Source organism: Mesocricetus auratus, unplaced genomic scaffold, assembly GCF_017639785.1.
Source record: "Mesocricetus auratus isolate SY011 unplaced genomic scaffold, BCM_Maur_2.0 Super-Scaffold_100691, whole genome shotgun sequence".
Taxonomy (NCBI): Eukaryota; Metazoa; Chordata; class Mammalia; order Rodentia; family Cricetidae; genus Mesocricetus; species Mesocricetus auratus.
In genome coordinates, this window is record NW_024429267.1 from 17,115,659 (window position 1) to 17,136,781 (window position 21,123).

Consider the following 21,123-nt stretch of genomic DNA (forward strand, 5'->3'; position numbering starts at 1 on the left):
CCCATTCCCTATGGAGGGATACTCTCTCAGCATGGATACACAGGGGAGGGCCTTGATCCTGCCCCAAATGATGGGAGGCCTCACCCTTCATGGGGAGTGGACAAGGGGTGGCATGGGGGCTGGGGGGAATCATGGGAGGATGTGAGGGAGAAGGAACTGGAAATGGTATGTAAAATAAGATTGTTTTTAATTTAAATAAAATTTTATTTAAAAAAAAGAATTAACCGACTTTATGCAGTTATAATAGTTTCTAGTGTACTATTTCAAAGTCCAACTCAAAGAAACACATCCTTCTCTTTTAGTGAGCTCTTGACGGTGACAGCGCTGTGGCTAACATGGCACCCAAAAAGAAGGCTATAAAGAAGAGCAAAGCGGAGGTCAACGAGATGACTATCATCGTGGAAGACAGCCCCCTGAACAAGCTCAATGCTCTAAACGGGCTCCTAGAGGGAGGCAACAGCCTTAGCTGTGTTTCTTCTGAACTAACAGACACTTCCTACGGCCCCAACCTCCTGGAAGGTTTAAGTAGAATGAGGCAAGAGAGCTTTCTGTGTGACTTAGTCATTGGTACCAAAACCAAGTCCTTTGATGTTCATAAATCAGTGATGGCTTCATGCAGTGAATACTTTTACAACATCCTGAAGAAGGATTCTTCAACGAAGAGGGTGGACCTCAACGATATTGCCCCTTTAGGCCTGGCCACAGTGATCGCCTATGCTTACACGGGAAGGCTGACGCTCTCTCTGTACACAATAGGGAGCATCGTCTCCGCTGCTGTGTACCTTCAGATCCACACTCTCGTGAAGATGTGCAGTGATTTTCTGATCCGAGAGATCAGTGTTGAGAACTGCATGTATGTGGTGAACATCGCCGAGACGTATTGCCTGAAAAACGCAAAGGCAATGGCCCAGAAATTTATCCGGGATAACTTCATCGAATTTGCAGAATCAGAGCAATTTATGAAGCTTACGTTTGAACAAATGAATGAGCTTCTCATAGACGATGACCTACAACTGCCTTCTGAGCTAGTAGCGTTCCAGATTGCAATGAAATGGCTGGAATTTGACCCAAAAAGGGTGAAACATGCAGCCGATCTTTTAAGTAACATTCGATTTGGTACCATTTCTGCACAAGACCTGGTCAATTACGTTCAAACCGTACCAAGAATGATGCAAGACGCTGACTGTCATAAACTGCTTGTGGATGCTATGAACTACCACCTACTGCCTTATCATCAAAACACGCTGCAATCTAGGCGAACAAGAATTAGAGGTGGCTGCCGAGTTCTCATCACTGTTGGGGGACGCCCTGGCCTGACCGAGAAGTCCCTTAGTAGAGACATTTTGTACAGAGACCCTGAAAATGGATGGAGCAAGCTTACAGAGATGCCAGCCAAGAGTTTTAACCAGTGTGTGGCTGTGATGGATGGATTCCTGTATGTGGCTGGTGGTGAGGACCAGAATGATGCAAGAAACCAAGCCAAGCATGCAGTCAGCAATTTCTGCAGGTACCCAGTGCTTTGTTGGTAATGCAAATGAATGGAGATGTGGAGAAACTGCCCTGGTCCAGAACTGATGCCTCTTATCTTAGTTCACTAGCCATATAGTGGTAGTGATGCTTTAGATATTTTCCACATTTCATATAAAGTGCATCCAAGACATATGCACCCTACATTTCTGTTTTTACTTTTTAATATTTTTTCAGTTAGCATACTAAGGGGACTAAGGGATGGGTTTCATTTTGATATTTTCATACTTAGATGCCATTGCACTTTCTTATGCATACCTCTTACCTACTCTCCTTCCCTGCTCCTGCCTCTCTCTTATTAGTTTCCTTGACGGTTCCCCCAGAATCTTCCATCTGCTTTCAAGTCACATGAACTCCATTATTACCCTGCCCTTAAAATCTCTTTCTCCCCTTTCATGGTCTCTGATCTATTTTCGTCATACATACACATCAAACATTACCAAGAGGCAACATTGTTATGATAATCTTTATTGTCTCATTATGTGTGTGTACCTACCATTTTCCAAGAATCCAAACAAAGCACTCTTTATATATATATGCATGTGTATGAATATATTTCATTTATATATAAATATATTCATTGGGGTTTATTATATGTTATATATAATTTTATATTTATATATAAATTTAATATATCAATATAATTAATATATTTTGTATGATAGCATATGTTTTAGGTAATATATAAGAATATATAATATATAATAAGATATGTATATATATATCTTTTAAAAATAATCCAAGCAATTGATTTTTAGACTTTCTCTACTTTTTCCATTCTGGGCCTTGAACCCAGTGCCTCACCTATGTCAAGCAGGCACGTGCCTCTGAGCCACAGCTTCAGCCCTTTGTTTGGGAGTGGAACGGGACAAAGGTGAACCGTGTTTACAGAACTTCTGCACAGGGCACCACGAGTTCACTGGCTCTGCTTCTTTCCCTTCTGCTGGGCTTCTCACGGTTTAGTACTCATCAGTTTTCTTTGTGTTGATCTATGTACTGAAAACACTATAGTACTAAAAAAAGAAAGTCTATGAACTGTAACTTTTTACCAGTAGACAACTATTGGGAGAGACCAAGCCTTTCTTGATGCTTTTAAGCATGATTACATTGGTCTCATTCTAGGGTGGTTTAGTTTCTATCAGTACAATGAATGGTCAGGCCAGACACGCTAAGAAGTTTGTAGAAGAAATTCAGCCAGGCAACTCCTATCCTAATTAAGCAGCAAGAAAGAGCTAGGGGTTATTGACGTCCGAAAAACAGGTAGAATCCCCAATGCACAGATTCTCTGTTCAGATACCCACTTTATCTATCCTATGAACCATTTTACAGTCTTCTTAAATCCCGGAAGGAGAGGTGTCGGTGTTAGAGGAAAGAGAGTTCTGTTGGATCACTTTTTGTTGTTTGTTTTGGTTTTTTGTTTGGGGGTATGGCTAAAGAAAACGTCTTCTGAATGGGGAGAAAGGGGAGTATCACATTCTTTTTTCTGAGTGAGAGGTGGAGGACCAATAGCTGTAATATCTAGGGGTGGTGGTAAGGCGAGGGTTCCCACTTACGCATTGCTTGACGACATGAGTTCCTCTGCTTAGGCGATCAAGCTGTCCTCTGTCATCTCAGGTACGATCCTCGCTTCAACACCTGGATCCACCTGGGCAGCATGAACCAGAAACGCACGCACTTCAGCCTGAGCGTGTTCAACGGACTCCTGTACGCGGTGGGCGGCCGCAACGCCGAGGGCAGCCTGGCTTCGCTGGAGTGCTACGTGCCCTCCACCAACCAGTGGCAGCCCAAGGCGCCGCTCGAGGTGGCACGCTGCTGCCACGCCAGCGCCGTGGCGGACGGCCGCGTGATCGTGACGGGTGGCTACATCGGTAGCGCGTACTCGCGCTCCGTGTGCGCCTACGACCCCGCACTCGACGCGTGGCAGGAGCTGCCCGAGCTGAGCACGCCGCGAGGCTGGCACTGCGCGGTGGCGTTGGGCGACAGGGTGTACGTGATGGGGGGCAGCCAGCTGGGGCCGCGCGGGGAGCGCGTGGACGTGCTCACGGTGGAGAGCTTCAGCCCCGCAGCGCGCCAGTGGAGCTTCGTGGCCCCGCTGCCCGTGGGTGTGAGCACGGCGGGGGTCTCGGCGCTGCACGGGCGCGCGTACCTGCTGGGCGGCTGGAATGAGGGCGAGAAGAAGTACAAGAAATGTATCCAGTGCTTCAACCCTGAGCTCAACGAGTGGACGGAGGACGACGAGCTGCCCGAGGCCACCGTGGGCGTGTCCTGCTGCACACTGGCCATGCCCAACAGTGTGTCCCGCGAGTCACGGGCCAGCTCGGTGTCCTCCGTGCCGGTCAGTATCTGAACGCATTGCTTCCCAGAGGTCTGTGGTCAAACTGCAAGTGGGCCACAAGGAAAATATACACCGTTTACTACAGTGATGGTAATTCAGATCGATCTAGAGGGATGTCTGGGCGGCTCTAAATTCGTAGTTTGGCATCATCTACCTCAGGTTTTCCCCCACCTCCCACCAACAAAATAAAGGGCTGTAGGCGACAAAAGAAGCAATTTCATTCTGCAACCACTGGATGGCAAACGGCACTCTTCCAAGGAGGCGTGCTTCCTAAATTCATAGCAGTTACTCGCTGAGATTTTTCTTTCCTACACTGTACACGTGAACTTACGTGGCTATGCAATTTCCTATTCAGAGGTGTATTTTCCTCTCTGTTTCTGTTGCGGGGATTGAAAATACTCATTTCACATTTTCAAATGAAAATAGTCTGTATCTATAAAGACTTAATTTTTTATTTCAAAATAAAAATGTATTTCCCCCTACTATTAAAGACATCTTTTAAAGATATAGTATGATATAGTCCACAAAGCTTTAAATAAGCTGTGGCCGGAAAGCAACACATTCTACTGGAAAAACGATATGGTGACAGTTTGGGGTAATGACGTGTACCCTCATCCTTCTGGAAGCTAAGATCTTTTTCTATCATAAAAAAGGAACGATTTTCATTCATTTAACTTATAGTGTAAATTTAAGCCGTTTGGCATTTTCTTATAAGTAATTTTTTATCGCTTATACTTACATATTGAGAGGCCTTTTTTTGTACTGGATGATGAACCAAGGACCTCGTGCACGCTAAATAAGTGCTCTACCAGCACATCTCCAGTCTTCATTTCATTTTATTTTTTTGAGATAGAATCTCACTGGGTAGACCAGGCTAGCCTCAGACTCCCAGAGATCAGCCTGCCTCAATCTCCTGAGAGCTGAGATTAAAGGCGTGTGCCACCACTCCCAGCCCTCTTTTTTATTTTAAAGTAGGGTTTTACTAGGTTACCTAGGTTAGCCTTGAACTTAAAATCTTCCTGCTCCAGTGTCCCCAGTAGCTGAGATTACAGACCTGTACCACTAGGTACAGCTCTCCCCTACACTGATATGGATAAATTGCTTCTAACATTAGCCCAGATAATCACCAAATAACATTACGGTCTTGAATATCATTAACTTTGGCTTATCTTTCTGGCTTTACAGCCAATAGCAGTAACTTTACTGGCCCACACTTTCACACGGTGATGATGAAAGAAATATTGGGATGCTCATATTTGGCAATAACTTGATGAGTGCATGGGTTCACCTGTTGAGGAATGTGGTTTGCTTCTCCTGATACCTAACTTAAAGTATTAAGTCAATAATATATGTTCTTTATAATTTACTTTTGTTACTATCACTCCAAATTGCTTTGCAAATCAAAGTGTATCTGTTTTGTTTTTTGAGTCAGGTTCTGTGTGTAGTTATGGCTGTCCAAGAAATAAGAAATCATTAGGTAGACCAAGCTGGCCTCAAACTCGCTGAGATTCGCTCATCTCTACCTCCTGGGTGCTGGGATTAAAGACATGTCACACCAGGCCTGGTAAAGTATATTTTACTGTTGCCATTTCCCTGGCTTATCTGCCAAGTTTGGGGGAGTAGGGAAGGACTGTAGTAAATGATACATAGTTTCTTTTAACATATCAGTTTATTCTTTGTGGTATATTTTTTGTGGGAAGGAAGTGCCTATTGACTATGGGTTATGTAAAATTAGACAATTTAAAGGGATAACTAGGTATCTAGAACCATATCTTGGTTGTCATTAATCCCAGCCCTTCCTACTACCTGTATGCAGAGTTGTCATGGATATGTCTAAGCACAATCATCTCTCCTTGTCTTTGGGCTACACATCTGTGGGTGCAGCCAGCCACAAAATTGAATATGTAGAAATAGCTTTTCCCTTTTCTTTTCTTCCCAGAGCAATACAGCACAACAGTTTACATAGCAAATACGATGTATTAGATATTATAATGACCTAGAAACAATATAAATTTTAGAATATGTGAGCAGGTTTTATGCAAATACTATGTCATTTTGTAGATGGGACATGAACATCAAGGCACTGGTATCCTAGCAAGGGGTAGGGCATGTCCTGGTACCAGTCTCCCAAGGATACTAAGGGAAAAATGTGAAAAGTGGTTTTTTGAAACAACCTTCCTCATCATCCCTTATGAAAAGTTCAGTTTGGTGTATTCAGTGCTAACACTCAGAAGTAGAGTATAAACACTAGAAATAAGTAAGACACCACTAGCATAAAAATACTGAAAGAAAGAGAGTTTCATCAAATACAGGGAAAATCTAAAGGAGCCTGCTCTTTAGGCTCCATGACTACGCAGGCTGGAAAACAAAACTGTGAGAAATGGCTTTTGGACCAAGTTAATCACTGGCTGAGCCCCTAAATTATCAGCAATGGTAAAATATACTCAATTTTTTATTTATTTAAATTAGAAACAACCTTGCTTCACATGTCAATCCCAGATCCCTCTCCCTCCCCTCCTCCCCACCAAGTCCCCACTCCATTCCCCAGGGAGGGTGAGGCCCTCCATGGGGATATCCAAAGTCTGTCATATCATCCCAGGCAGGGCCTAGGCCCTCCCCCATGTGTCCAGGCTGAGAGAGCATCCCTCCATGTGCAATGGGCTCCCAAAGTCCATTCAGATGCCAGGGATAAATACTGATCTACTATCTGAGGCCCCATAGATTACTGAGGCCTCCTCACTGACACCCATTTCAGGGGGTCTGGATCAGTCCCATGCTGGTCTCTCAGCCATCATTCTGGGGTCCATGAGCTCCCCCTTGTTCAGGTTTGCTGTTTCTGTGGATTTTGCCAGCCCAGTCTTGACCTCTTTGCTCATCAGTCCTCCCTCTTTGCAACGGGATTCCAGGAGTTGAGTTCAGTGTTTAGCTGTGGGTGTCTGCCTCTGCTTCCATCAGCCACTGGATGAGGACTCTAGGATGGCATACAATGTAGTCGTCTATCTCATTTTCGGGGAAAGACATTTAAGGTAGCCTCTCCACTATTGCTTAGATTGCCAGTTGGTGTCATCCTTGAAGATCTCTGGAAATCTCACTAGTGCCAGATCTCTCCTCAAATCTATAATGACTCCCTCTATTATGGTATCTCTATTCTTCCCCAGACTCAACCTTTCTGCTCCCCATATCCTCCTCTCTCCCCCTCATCTCCCCCTGCCTTTCTCCCAGCTCCCTCTCTCCTCCCACCATGCTCCCCATCTGCTCAGGAGATCTTGTCCGATTCACCTTCTCTGGGGTACTATGCATATCTCTCTTAGGGTCCTCCCTGTTTCCCAGACTCTCTGGCAGTGGGATTGTAGGCTGGCACTCCCCTGCTCTATGTCTAAAATCCATATATGAGTGAATACATACCATGTGTGTCTTTTTGTGACTAGGTTATCTCACTCAGGATGGTTTCTTCTAGTGTCTTCCATTTGCCTGCAAATTTCAAAATTCCATTGTTCCTCCCCCATGAGTAGTACTCCATTGTGTAAATGTACCACATTTTCTCAATCCACTCTTCAGTTGTGGGGCATCTAAGTTGCTTCCAGGATCTAACTATTACATATAATGCTGCTATGAACATAGTGGAACAGATATCCTTGTTGTGTGAATGGACATCTTTTGGGTATATGCCTAAGAATGGAATTGCTGGATCTTGTGGTAGACTGATTCCCGTTTTCCTGAGGAATCTCCATACTGATTTCCAAAGTGGCTGTACGAGTTGGCACTCCCACCAGCAGTGGAGGAGTGTTCCCCTTTCTCCACATCCTCTCCAGCATAAACTGTCATTGTTGTTTTTTATTTTAGTCATTCTGACAGGAATGAGATGGTATCTCAAAGTTGTTTTAATTTGTATTTTTCTGACAGCTAAGGATGTTGAGCACTTTCTCAATTGTCTCTCAGCCATTTTAGACTCCTCTATTGAGAATTCTCTATTTAGTTCTGTACCCCACTTTTCAATTGGAACCTTTGGTGTTTTGGAGACTTGCTTCTTGAGTTCTTTGTAAATTTTGGAGATCAGCCTCTGTCAGATGTGGAGTTAGTGAATATCTTTTCCCATTCTGCGGGCTGCCTTTTTGTCTTGTTAACTGTGTCTTTTGCCTTACAGAAGCTTCTGAGTTTCAGGAGGTCCCATTTATTAATTGTAGATCTCAGTGTCTGTACTACTGGTTTTATGTTCAGGAAGCTGTCTGTACCAATTCGTTCAAGGGTTTAGTGTGGCTGGATTTATATTGAGGTCTTTGATCCATTTGGACTTAAGTTTTGTGCATGATGATAGATCTGGGTCTATCTACAATCTTCTATTGCATTTTTAGTGCATCCTTCTTACCAAGCATCTTTCCCAGGAGACATATACATACCCCTGCAACCGAAAAGCTTGCAGTGTGTTGTTAATTTTGAGAGAGAAGGTTACAGATAATTGAACGAACAGATGTCATTTATTTATGCACACTTTGAGAATGTAGAGGTATGTAAAGAAAAGGGCCTACGTCTCCAGATGAAGTAAAAATTAATGCTATGTAAGATCTTAGGATTTAAAACATGAAGAGAGAGAGTTAAAGTAGAGGGCTCTTCATCTGTTGCAGCTGCTACAGTAGGCTGTAAAGCCCAGGCAGTTGCTTTTTAGAGCTAAACTGCAGGCCTAGTACAGCCGGGTAAATTACAATCACTGTTTAACTTTTCTATGCTGTTAATCTGAAGACTCAGAAAATACATGTAACTGGGCTTACCAGGCCCTGGGTGCTTTGGGGTTGACAGAGTATGGTATGTGAACATTTGAACCCCTGAATATCCTGCGCCACCATTAAAGACACAAACATACATAGACAACTCTAAACGTTCTGTGTCACCTTCAGTGTCTTTAATTTATCTCAAAGTTGCTGCTCCTGGAACACACAGTTCACTTTCCAACTGCAAACTTGACCTCGTTTTATTGTGGTTTGTCTTTACATCCATCGATTACCAATTACACCCCCATGTTAGGACCCGAACATGAACTTGTGTTTAGTTTTCTCATAGAAAATGGCTTGTGATTTGTTTTTAATGCCTGAGTTCTGTGATTAAATAAATGCTCCGCTAACAGAAAAGAGCCTGTTACCCAGCAACAAAAACAGTCAGTCTCAAGCTGCCTTTTTCTGAATGGGCTGGAGACCTGCTGAGAGTGTCTCCAGGAACCCGGATCTTAATAGAGTGTGTCCATCTTCTCAGGGCTCCAAGGCCAAGCTGTGATCTGTAACTCACCAGATAATTTCAGCACACTGAGTGCATGTTATTTTTACTTCCTGTTGTGAAGATGGTCACACATAGAAGGTCCATGCTGGGCAGTTTAACACAGTTCTCTAGAATGACTGGATGGTGAGGACTTGAGGAAGCATCATAGCTGAGGTAATAAGGAAGTGAGTCCTGACAGGTTCTAAGCTTTAAGACGGGGTGGTAATGATACTATGTGTGTTTTACAACGTGTGTGTAAACAGAAGTTAGCTGGAAGTAGGAGGTAGGTCTCCCCAACTCCTGCTCCTATCATCCTGACCACATGTTTTCAGAACTCAACTAAAGTCGTTTCATTGATTTATTTTCCCTAGTTATAACCGAATGAACCTTTGTCATCTCTGAGTGAGTGGTGGACCCCTGCCCCAGTGGTGATGACTGTGTTCTTGGCACAAGACAGTGATGAAAAGAATTCTTTTCATGTCAATAAAAAAAATTATACCGAATACTTTCCATTGTTAATTACTAGAACTAGAAGATGTAAAGTATTAACAATTTAGCCTGTAACATACCATTGAGCATTGCCTCTCAGGGAGTCTGGCACAAAAAATAATTATCCAGGACACTCCTAAAAATGTTTGTTGATGCTTATCTAGCAAATTTTGGTAGAAATCTTGTTGGCTTAAAATATTCTGGTTTTCTATAAAGAACAACAAAGAAAACTGTGGTGTTATTTTGTAACCTCATCACTGTTAATAAAGCTGCAAACAAAAAGTTTAATGCTCACCTGTAGGCAGTTTTGTGCATTTCTTTGATGATTGAACTGTTTGGGGTTATTATTATTATTGTTGTTTAGTTGTTTCTATTCAGTAAAGCAAAATAATAGTAGCAAAATAGAAACGATCATTGAAAAGTGTTACATAGCTTGGAATCTGATAAAAGAAGGAAGCAAAAAATAGCACTAGTGGCCAGACAGTAACCAACTGTTGTCACCCAGCCCTGATGTTCAGAAGTTAGATTGAGTGTATCTTCTCATCCATGTCTACTTGTTAAACCTGAGAATGATGAGGAGAAAAGATAAAATCCATGATTGTCTAAAATCAAGCTGTACTTTAGGGTGCACCCGGGACTGGTCCGACTGCCTCACCCTTAGAAGGAATTTGAGAGAGCAGCCCCTGCTGGCCTCTTGAGGTCCTTTTTGTAGAAGAGATAAGGTGTTCACAGGGGTGAGAGAGTCAGCTGTTACACACTGTTAGAAAAATACAATGAAAGGGAAGGAACAAGGGTAAGGATCTGTATCATGTGAATGGGGTCACAAGTTTCGTTGAAAAACTTGTTTTGCAGTTTGCATCAGATTGAAGAAACAGAAACTTATTCTAAACTACAAATAGAAACATTAACTTGCAAGGACTTAGCCCAGGACAAACAGGAACTTATTCTTAACAGTCTTAACTTCAAACAGAAACCTTACCCTGCAAGGTATATTGTTCCTGTTTTGGTCTCACATTCCCCTCCCGAGTTGTATCCTGGGTCAAATCTTTCACTCTGTACTGGGTATCTGGTTTTTCTCATAGCCATCAACTTAATGGCACCCATATAGGAATTTACACATCTAACTAAGGCATTAATGATGCAAGGACCAGCAGTAATTAGCAGAAACAGAAGGGCCAAAGATCTTGCGATGGCTGACATCAGTTACTATCTAGGAGGAGTCCCAAAATGAGAATGGGCACTAGTCATTTATTTCATCTTAGGTCCCCCCTTTTTTGCAATGTTTCTGTGAGTGCAGACAGATTATCTGTAATGATTCCCAGGTGGTTTGTATAGGAACAACAATTTTCTCTTAAAGTCATATAATACCTCCTTGTTCTACATAGAGCAGGCCAAGTGTCCTATCATTTTGTAGAACTACTTCAGCTAATGAATCTAATGATAGAGCTGGGCCTATTTGGTCTTAACAGGTACCTTTCCTAGATTGCCAACAGGCAGTGTAGGTAGAAATTTTGTCTTCTATGCCATAGTTTCCTTTTGATCTAACATTCCATCTTGTTGGGGACAAGGGATAACATACTCTCTTCTATAACTAGTTCCTACTGAAACTAGGACGTCTTTGTCAGGATCCAGGAAGTCTCGAATGCTAGTCTAAGGTCAAGAAGGGATTTAGGAATGGGGCATGCATCAGAAGCATCTAGCTAGCTGACCCAGTTGAAGAGTCAGGGAGCAATCACCTTGGCTGGACTGGTTCACATCAGCTTTCCGCAAGTCCATAACTCACAACTGTTTAGAGCAGTTTGTAGTCCACAGCTAATTTCTGGATAGTGTTTGTCAGCCAAGTAGAAATCTGCTTAGAGAGATATAGACTAGGGACAGAAGTTAAAGTTTAGGAACTTAAAGGAAGACCTTACATTTGACACTTTCAGGCCCATAGTCCTAGTGATTGTGGGATGTGAGGAGTCCCAAGACCAGGAGAGAGATCACATCCTCGGGGATAGGCAGGTGGGGAAACATAGGCTTTACTTAACTGGAGTCCCTTTGACCTGTAAGAGGTGCACTCAAGTCTTATGACTTCTTCAATTCCCTGAAGCTTACATGAATTTTTTAGTTTAAAAAAAGGGATAAAAACGTCATATATAGTAGCATTGCCACTGTTTGTAATCTGTAGAAAATGCAACTAACAGGTATCTGTAAGAAGTCTCAGTATAACAATAGCATAGATGGGGAAAAGAAGCCTGAAACATTTCCCATTTTCACACACCTTAAATCATTTTCTTATACCCTCAGAACTTAACTAAGCTTTTATATCCTCAAACCCTTATACACCTTAGAACACTTTATTAGACCATCAGAACTCGTACAAACATTAAACCTTTTTCTATCCATCTAATCATTTATCAAAGACACGAGTAATTATTACTGAGAACCGTCATTGCAAAGCAAGTTCTTTTAAATAAAGGAACAACAGCAAAAAGTTACATCTGAGACCTGTTTACCTTTTAATATGAAACCTGTTAGGAAGGCAACCCCGTCTGCCTTTCTCAGAAGGAGACCCAGTAGCTCTAGGAAAGACAAGACCTTATTTTTTACATATGAAATGAACTAACAAGGTGGGTGCAGCCTTGGGGAAGGGCACTGGTTGCATGCTGCCATTAAGCCAACAAAGCTAGTTAGCCTAGCTATCAGTGTCATCACAGATCAGAGAAGGAGAAATTGTAGCAGAATGTATATCTATTAAAATGACAGAGACTTACCCATTGTAAGTAACTTGACCCAAGCTTACTTACTGGGCCAAGGTCACCTGATATGGCCATAGGAATTAAATCGGGCTGGGTTTAGGGGCCACAGCACAACTGAGCCTATGACAATTATTATTCAGACCAATCAGACTTTTTATACTTATAACAGAAACAGAATGTAATGGTAATTTCCAGGATCAATACACTTGTAGTTGCCAGGATACAGTGAAGTTTGCAAGTCATACAGGGTACACAAGATTAATGTCTAAGAGCAATTGTCCTGTCAAGCCTTCTTGTTTCATTGACTACTAAGGGAACATACACAGAGACGCAAAGCTTCCTGAATGCTTCATTCCCCGAGGGAGTGCATCCGTCTCTCAGAAACTGGAAGGCACAATGTGCCCCAGGAGCCAGGGACTATAACCTGAAAAATCTATGACACATTCCTCTCAAGGTAGCTAGGCCAAGCAAACTCCACGGTTCCCTGCAACCCATTACCTAGGCAGTTATCCTAGTCCCCTGTGATCTCAATGGCTTCATTAGAGGCAGAGGTCCAGGACAGCATCAGCCTCGGCCCAGCAGATCTGAAAGATCTTCCTGTGGAGGAAGAAGTTATGGGAGTGATCTTACTTTGTCTAGGTGTCCTGCTTGTTCACAGTTTGGGCCGGACCCTGGCTGCGGATGAGGCATTGGGGTAGTTTTTCCCAGTGGTTAGTGTTACCACATTCAGGTGGTGTTATCATGCCCTATCATCTTCTTTAGAGACATCAGGGTCACTGTTGGGAGGTAGGGTCTCTGTCATAGTAAGCTTTTTCCATTAATCATTTTGAATGTCCAATTCAGCAGATTTCTGACAAGTTTGAGGACCATTATTTATTAAGTGTATATGAGCTAAACAAACTTTGCTGGCTTTTAGCTACTTGATTTAGGCTTAACCTTGAAAACACTTACAGGTTTCTATTCCTGTGAAGAGACACTATGAGCACAGCAACTCTTATGAAGGGAAACATTTAATTGGGGTGACTTACAGTTCAGCAGTTCAGTTTATTATCATCATGACAGGAACCACAGCAGCATGCAGGCAGACGTACTAGAGAAGGATCTGAGAGCTCTATATCTTGATCTGCAGGCAGCGAGACTGTGTATCACACTGGGCATCGCTTGAGCATATGAAACCTCAAAGCCCACCTCCACAGTGACCCACTTCCTCCAACAAGGCCACACCTCCTGATAGTGCCACTCCCTATGGGCTAAGCTTTCATACACACTGTCTATGGGGGCCACACCTATTCAAACCACCATAGTAAATAAAGCCTACTTCTGTAGTTAATCAAGTTAGTCCTTGACATGTCTACAAATGTTATTTTGAACACATTAAATAAGCTTTTGTATCCCCTCCGCACTGACAGATACTTCAGTAAGAATATCATCAATAAGAGTCAACAACCCCGGGCCTCTTCCTCTGGCTCTTGCTACTCTGAGTCACAGTTAGGTCTTCACCGACAGACCCACACTGAAGCTTTCTGTTTCCTTCCATCTAGGGTTATCTCCACTCCCAGCTAAATGGGAAAGCCGAGAAAAATCTATTTCTGCTAGGTTGGGTGTGGAGATCATCTATATCTAATCTACTCAAATCTCTCTATCCCATGGGCCCTACCTAGGGGCAAGTGTGGTTGGAAAAAAGTCTTGTGGCTGTAGCTAGAAAGCCTTCAGGAAGAATCAGGTTTCATGGTCTGTATGAAATGAATGGGCACCCACCTTCCCCGTGGTTAGCAACAGGAACAATAACTTTTGGGTCTACACAGCTCCCATTCGGCTCTGCTGAGACTGTGAGAGAGGCCCCTCTGTGTCATAAGCTGTTCCCTCAGCTTCCCAATACTACCTTGTTCTTCTCCTTTAGGTATTTTTTCACCCTAGAATCCTTACAGGTAGGTCTAGAGCAGGCATGAAATTTATTCTGTAAGCCTTCAGTGTTTGCACAAATCTAGGTCCCACAGACCATCAAGAAGCATCTCCTGTTTGTAAAATGCCCTCGTCACTGTTACCAGCCTGGGTCTCCACTTCCCTTTCCATCTATAATTTTGATATTACTTCTATCATAAGGTTTAGTGCACACTGTATTCCTGTGACTTAATGCTACTCATTCCATCAGTATGAGGAATTCTCCGTATCTGACAATCTGGGGGGAAAGAGCATATATACAGAAAGTTTAAAAGAGGACTTGTATGCATCTATTCTTAGCTGCTCTTGTGAGGAATCTGGGGGTAATGAGAAGAACAATAAGATGGCTGTAGTCTGTCCACACAAGTCTTATTCCCTAGCCTTAATCTCGTTAGCACAAGAGTTTCGAGTTGAGAAATGTCTTATGGCATGTTTGTAGCCAAGGAAACCATGTATTCTAGAGTGATTCTTTCCATTGTTTAGCAAATATTCACTGGGCACAGCCAGGCATCAATCTGAAGCTAGAATACTCTCATGAACAAGCCTCTGCTTCCTCGGGGACAGTGAAGAGCAGGAACCTTCCAGGAGGTGGCTCTGTTGCCCAGAACACACTCATTAGATGAGGAAAGCCAACTCTACAAAGAGCAATTAAATTAACAAGCACACATTTTGGCAAGCTCTGCTCTCTAGGTCTCTCCCAGAGGAGAGAAAGGTAAATTCACCCCTGTGTCTGCCCTCAGAGGGATCGGAATTAGTCGAGGTTTTCTAGCTGACTCCATTCATTGGTTATTTCTCTACATCACGCACCCAATCACACCATCTCAGCTCAGGGACTACATCATGCAGGCTGACTCTCTGGTCAGTTTGTATGAGTCTGTAAGAGGCAGAAGCAAGTGATCAGATGTGGTTGTTCTCTGTTTCTTTCCAGCCATCTCTTGGCTTCAGCACTGTGCCTCTTCTAGCCTGGATTCCAGCTCTCCCCAGCTCCTGCCAGGGGCTGCTTTCCCTGTCTGCAACTTGTAATGTACTCACATCACCAATAATAGTCTACCACCATGGCCGATTTTCTTGTTGGGTTATGTTCTGCCATCCCATTAAGAAAATTCATCTTAAGAGACAAGGTCTTGTCCACCTAATTCACTGCTATGCTTCCAGTGTTTAGAACAATGTCTGGTGTATAACAGAAGTCACTTGTTTTGAGTGAGTAAATGAAGACAGCAGTAAGTCGTCATGACCTACTGCTCATTGATTTCTATTCCAGCATTACTCATTCACTTAATCAACAGGCTTGCTGAGTGTCTACCACATGCAAAGCACCTCTCCTCACCCCAGGAATCATTAGAAATGAGAACAATCAAATCATAACCATGATAACTAAGGCTTTATCCAAACTAACTGAAGGTCAAGAACTAAATTGCTTGGAAACATTATAGGTAAAGGGGTTAGGCAATAAAATCTTTACTATTTACTTCTTTATTAAGCAACTTTACAAGATTGATATCTCTATGACTATTTTCTCATTATTTTTAATTATAGCTTTCTCCCTACAACTGCCAAATATTCTAAAACATGCTAGAACTGGTTTCACTGTTTAGCTGGTGATCACTCAGTACTCACTTTCTATACATTCATGCACATATATGGATATACACATAACCATCATTTGATAGTGTAATTGTATGTGTGTTTGTGTTTCTATGTATTTATATGCATGAGGCAGCTACATATTTGTATTTTGGGATTAATAGTCCTTCTTGTTCTACTACCCTAAAAGAGAGCTAAAGCAGCTAACAGGTAATGTTCTACTCCTGATGATGTAGAGAAACCTGAGAAGTTTGGGTTTACACATAGACACTCATAGGACATTTCTGTCTCAAGAATCAGAGAAAGAACACCTCCTAGGAGAAGGACATTTTGCACCCAAACCCTGGTGCAAAGCGCAGACAAATCTCCATTAGTGGCTTTGTCATTTCCTTCATGGAAAAGATATTAAGGACAAACCACTCGTGGCAAAGCCCTGAATGACAGAACACTGAAGCTCTTATGCCCAAGTCACAGTATATTAGGAAGTGGGGTATCATGTAAGGAAATAAAAAAGTGTCAAACTCTGCTGTAGGAATGCCCAGCTCTGATATCAGAGGTCTTCCCAGGGGCATCCTTCTGAACGAATCTGGCCCCAGGATGACCTTAGGAACCAAATGCAGAAAATAGCCAGGCTGTGAATGGAGTTGTCGTTGATGGCTCACCCAGGGATGCTTGTTTTGGAAAGAGAAAAAGTGGTTCCAACAAAAACCTATGGAAAGCCTCGATGTTCCTATTGAGTTATTCATTTGATTTTTTTCAAATGGGTAGGGACATTTGAAAAAATCATGCTCAATAATTTCTGTATCCTATGACAGTTATTAGAAATCAGCAAAAGTAAAATACACACACACACACACACACACACACACACACAGTCTCTATGGTCCTAGTATTTGGGAAGCTGAATTCAAGGCCAGCCTGGGATTCATACTAAGTTTAAGGCAAGTCTGGGCTAGATAGAGAAATCTTATCTCAAAACAAATTAAATTAATATTTACCTACATAAAATTTCATTCATTTAAAAATATGCATATGAATTTTTAAAGAACCCTAACCAACAAAATCTTCAGCTAAATTTTGCTATATTTTTAATTAGGATAAGCCTAAAGGCATTAACTAATGGAGTTGGTATTTTGCAATCATTTGTTTCACATTTTAGAAGTTTATCCAAAACTCTGTTATTTAGTTTATTTTTGCTATGTATTTCCAAGTTGTTTGCATTGGAAATAAAATTACATATATATGTGTATGTACATATATGTGTATATGCACATATATATAACATATGGAAATCTATGAGCTTATGCATTTGGATATATTTGGAAAAATAATCTTAAGAACTATAATTCTATTACATCTCAATAGCAGAAAATGCAGCACTAATTAAATCACAACAGTTCAAACAATAAAGACATCAGTCCAAATAGCTTGAAAGGAAAGAAGATGCATGCAAGTTGCCTGAAGCCATGGGTGTGACAAATTACAGAAAAATGCATACTTACTTTCTGAATTCTTATGTCTAGCAACATTCCAGGTATGGGGGAGCAAAGATGAGTAGACCATGTCTCACCATCCCTAGGGGTAGAGGGAAATGAGGCAGGAAAGACAGGCAAACAAATTATAGCTGTATGATGTAATCGCTGTAATTATGGTGGTATGTGCAGGATCTCATGGGATTGCTGCTAAATGGATGACAACTTTTATTGAGAGAGGTCAAAACAAAGGAGGGAGCCTCAAGCTGAATTTTTTGTTTCTTTTTTATTTTTTTGTAATTGAAAAAAATTTCAAACAATGTATTCTGATCATGCCCTTCCCCTCCCCCAAAGTCCTCCCACAATGCTCGGAAATTCAGCATTATTGGGAGTCACATGGTATGAAATCTTCAATGTAGCAAGGACTGGTACCTATCTGCCTCTTCTGTGGTCCTTGGAAATCAGTCTAAAATGGGAGATGAAAAACTAGAATTGATAAACAAAGCTTCTGAACTTCAGTTTCTACAATTGTAAGAATCACTATCAATTATAACTACCCTACTTATTTCATCAAATGTTTACAAATCTAAGATTGAGCAACATGCAGGGAAACATTTTGAAAACACGAATCTACTCTATGCATTTGTGAAGATCATGACATTTCTATGTCAAGTTACCTATAGCCAATATTAGTTACCACTGTGCGTTAAAAGGAGACATCAGAGAGACATCAGAAATACGTGGCTTCTCGAATTCTGTGACACAGTTCTTCTCAAGCTTTACGTGTCTGTTCTCTCTTTGATTTCCTAACGTCTTAGATGGAAAAACCTGGGCATGTTGTGTTACCCCAGACAAGCAAAAGAATGAAGATGAAAAGCCAAATAAATAGAGACAAATTGGAAGGTGAACTTGTTCCTCCCGATCACATTCCTTATGACACAGAGTACACAGAACACAAGAAAGGAATGAGAGAGGTGAGGCACTCTCTAACAAATATTCTAGTAACCACCCAGAACAGGTAAGGATACATTCTATTTGCATGATCAACAGTAAAGTTCATCTTTCCCAATATTCCACTGAGGGAGGGGTCATGTCTTTAAAGCTCAAAGCAGAAGAAGGCCCTGCCTGCCTGCACACTTCCTGTGTTCCCAGCTCATCAAAGTGCATTGTAGCTAAGGCCTGCTATCTTAGAGGCTTGCTGTCCAGTCTAGGGATTCTAGGGATACCTGTCTCCACCCAAGCAACTACCTCTCATCTTTAATCCAAGCTCAACCAACACATTCTGCCAGAAGTGTCCATTTTTTTAAGTCACCCTGATTAGACTTGTAAATAAGAATCTAGGTCCCAAAAACAATCTGCCTTCATCCAAATCTCAGACCCACTGCTACTTGGCAACCTCTCAGCCTCTGAGCTCTTAGCTATAAATGAAAGGCTATCTTGGTGGTGTTAATAACACTTGTTACTTAGAAACATTAATATCAAGTTCTATGGTTTGAATGACTGTGGAAGCTTGACTTTTGGGATGGAGGTGTTGGGAAGCATTGGAACCTTTCAAAGATGATGTCTAGTGGGAGATCCTTAGGTTATTGGAACTCCATCTCCAAAGGAAATTTTAGTTCTGGCTCGCTGTTACATGTGTATACTCCAAGCACACAAGAGCCCAAGGCAGAAAGGTTATACAAGTTTGATGGCTACCTAGACTACCTAGGGAGTTTGAGGCCTGAATTACATCATTACACACTGTTTCAACAATGTGGTGTGTGCAGAGGGAGGTAGTTATAAAGCCCTGACTTTCAGCTTCTTTCAGGATTTGATGGAAATGTTTTGTTCACCACAAGTCCCCACTATTATGGGTTGCACTTTAGGGGCCAACGGGATGGGTCTGCCTGGTCTTGAACTGAAACTTTCAAAATATTAGCCAAAGTATATATATATATTTTATTATAAAGCTGACAAAAAAATGGTAACAAGTGGTGAGGCCATTGCTGAATATGTAAGTGTGGAAGAGCATTTGGAAGTGGCTTGTGGGAATTTGTAACAGCATGGGGGATCTGTTTGGCCCCTCCAGGGAGCTTAGCAGGCAGTTCTAAAGAGGGCTCCCGTCAGAGTGCTGACAGAAATGTGAACATCCAAGTCCATGTTGATTGGGTTTGCATGGAAATGCACACTCTAGTGGGAGCTGGACCTACAGCCACGCTGATAGTACTATGGCTAATAATTTGGCTTCTTGTCCAGACCCAAGACCTTGTGAAAGACAAACCTTCAGAGTGATTAACTAGCTTACTGGAAACCGGGGATTTTAAGAAAGTAAGCATTTGATCTGTGAGAAGAGTGTTACTGGCTGCTGTTGGTCTCACTTACACTACGAGGAGCAAAACGGAGGAGAGTGAAAAGGTTTGAAAACTTCTCAGATACACATGTGAAGACACAACTAAAGACGGTAGAAAAGGATTAGCACTGACAAAAAGAAACCAGAAGCCTAGTGTGTTAGTTGCTTTTTGCTGCTGTGATAAAACGCGATGACCAGAAATGACTTCTAGAGGAAAGCATTCATTTTGGCTTAAAGATGCAGAGAGAAAGTCCACAGCGGTGGGGAAGGCGTGGCAACAGGTGACCGAAGCAGGAAGCTGAGAGACCTCAGCTCCGTTCACACAAAGAAAGCAAGGGAGTGAACTGGATGTAGAGGAGGCTACAAATTCTGAAGCCAGGCCTCAGTGACACACTTGCTCCTAAAGGTTTCCAAACATCTCCAAACAGGGCCACCAACTGGGGAACAAATTTCAAATAGTTGAGCCTGGGAGGGACAGTGCACACTCAAACAACTAAACAAGCAATATCACTGTCTTGGCCACGAAGAGACACCATGACCAAGGCAACTCTTGTGAAAGAAGAGTTAACTGGGGCCTTGTTTACCATTCCAGAGGCTTAGTCCATTGTCTTCACGGCATGGGTAATGGCAGCACACACGGCGGCGCTGGAGCAGTAGCTGAGAGCTATGTCTGATCCACAGACTAGGAGTGTGATGCTGGGCTTAACTTGAGCTTTTGAAACCTTAAAGCCCTCCAGCAAGGCCACACCTCCTGTTTCTTCCTCTACTTCCTTCTAATAGTACACTCCCCAATGATTATACATTCAAATATATGAGCCTACGGTGACCATTCTTATTCAAACCTCCATAACCACCCACTCATCACAGGATCAAAAGCATAACATGGGTGAGAGAGAGGGCTCAGGGGTTAAAAGCCTGGCTGTTCTTCCAGCTGACCCAGGTTGTATTCTCCAACTCCATGTGGCAGCTCACAACTGTCTGTAACTCCAGTCTCAAGGGATCTGATGCTCTCTTGTGGCCTATAAGGGCACCAAGCATGCATGTGATAACAAGACATGCCTACAGCCAAAATACCCACCCAGAAATGACTGATTTGTTTCAAAGACTGTTATATTTCCTTTCTTGTCACTGTGGCAAAATCCCTGATAGAAGCAACTCCAAAGAAAGAAGACTTATTTTGGCTCACAGTCTTAGAGGGTGTAAGTCCATCACATTGGGGAGGCAATCATGTTTACAAAATGCAAGAGTTATGAGATCATGGTAGCTTCTACAATAAGAGTCATATGAACAGCAGCCAAAAATACAAAAGTTCAAACAATGCTCAGCCATGTTATAGTTCATGAAGCCATAATCTAAAGAAGTTAATACAATAGAAAATAAGTTAACATATCAAGTTTTCCAGATATCAGCTTCTAAGTTTCCCAAACTGCCTTTTTTTTTCCTTTACCAAAAAGAAAA

The 21,123-nt window shown here is 42.2% G+C and overlaps 1 protein-coding gene and 1 long non-coding RNA gene across 3 annotated transcripts in view; one reads left to right on the forward strand and one right to left on the reverse strand.

Annotated features, from left to right (window-relative positions):
• The first annotated feature begins 335 nt into the window (after positions 1 to 335).
• On the forward strand, positions 336 to 3,874 carry Klhl31 (kelch like family member 31). The gene is made up of 2 exons (XM_013116076.3): positions 336 to 1,507; positions 3,142 to 3,874. The coding sequence occupies exons 1-2, from the start codon at positions 336 to 338 to the stop codon at positions 3,872 to 3,874; spliced, it is 1,905 nt and encodes a 634-aa protein (XP_012971530.1).
• The window catches only part of LOC121137558, a 52,003-nt gene continuing 31,636 nt past the window's right edge, over positions 757 to 21,123 (reverse strand). Inside the window, exons 2-5 of one of the 2 annotated variants that reach the window (XR_005874840.1) lie at positions 17,367 to 17,439; positions 13,368 to 13,462; positions 3,081 to 3,172; positions 757 to 884 (exon numbers count right to left, since the gene is read on the reverse strand). This is a non-coding gene — a long non-coding RNA (uncharacterized LOC121137558). Of the gene's footprint in view, positions 885 to 2,331; positions 2,524 to 3,080; positions 3,173 to 13,367; positions 13,463 to 17,366; positions 17,440 to 21,123 lie in introns of those variants that run through there. The other variant, XR_005874839.1, reaches the window with a different exon arrangement.

Bases quoted from the DNA above. Each gene is read 5' to 3' on its own strand.
- Klhl31 (XM_013116076.3), top strand. From the start codon at position 336: ATGGCACCCAAAAAGAAGGCTATAAAGAAGAGCAAAGCGGAGGTCAAC. The intron at 1,508-3,141 runs GTACCCAGTGCT...CTGTCATCTCAG, and splicing joins GCAGTCAGCAATTTCTGCAG to GTACGATCCTCGCTTCAACA.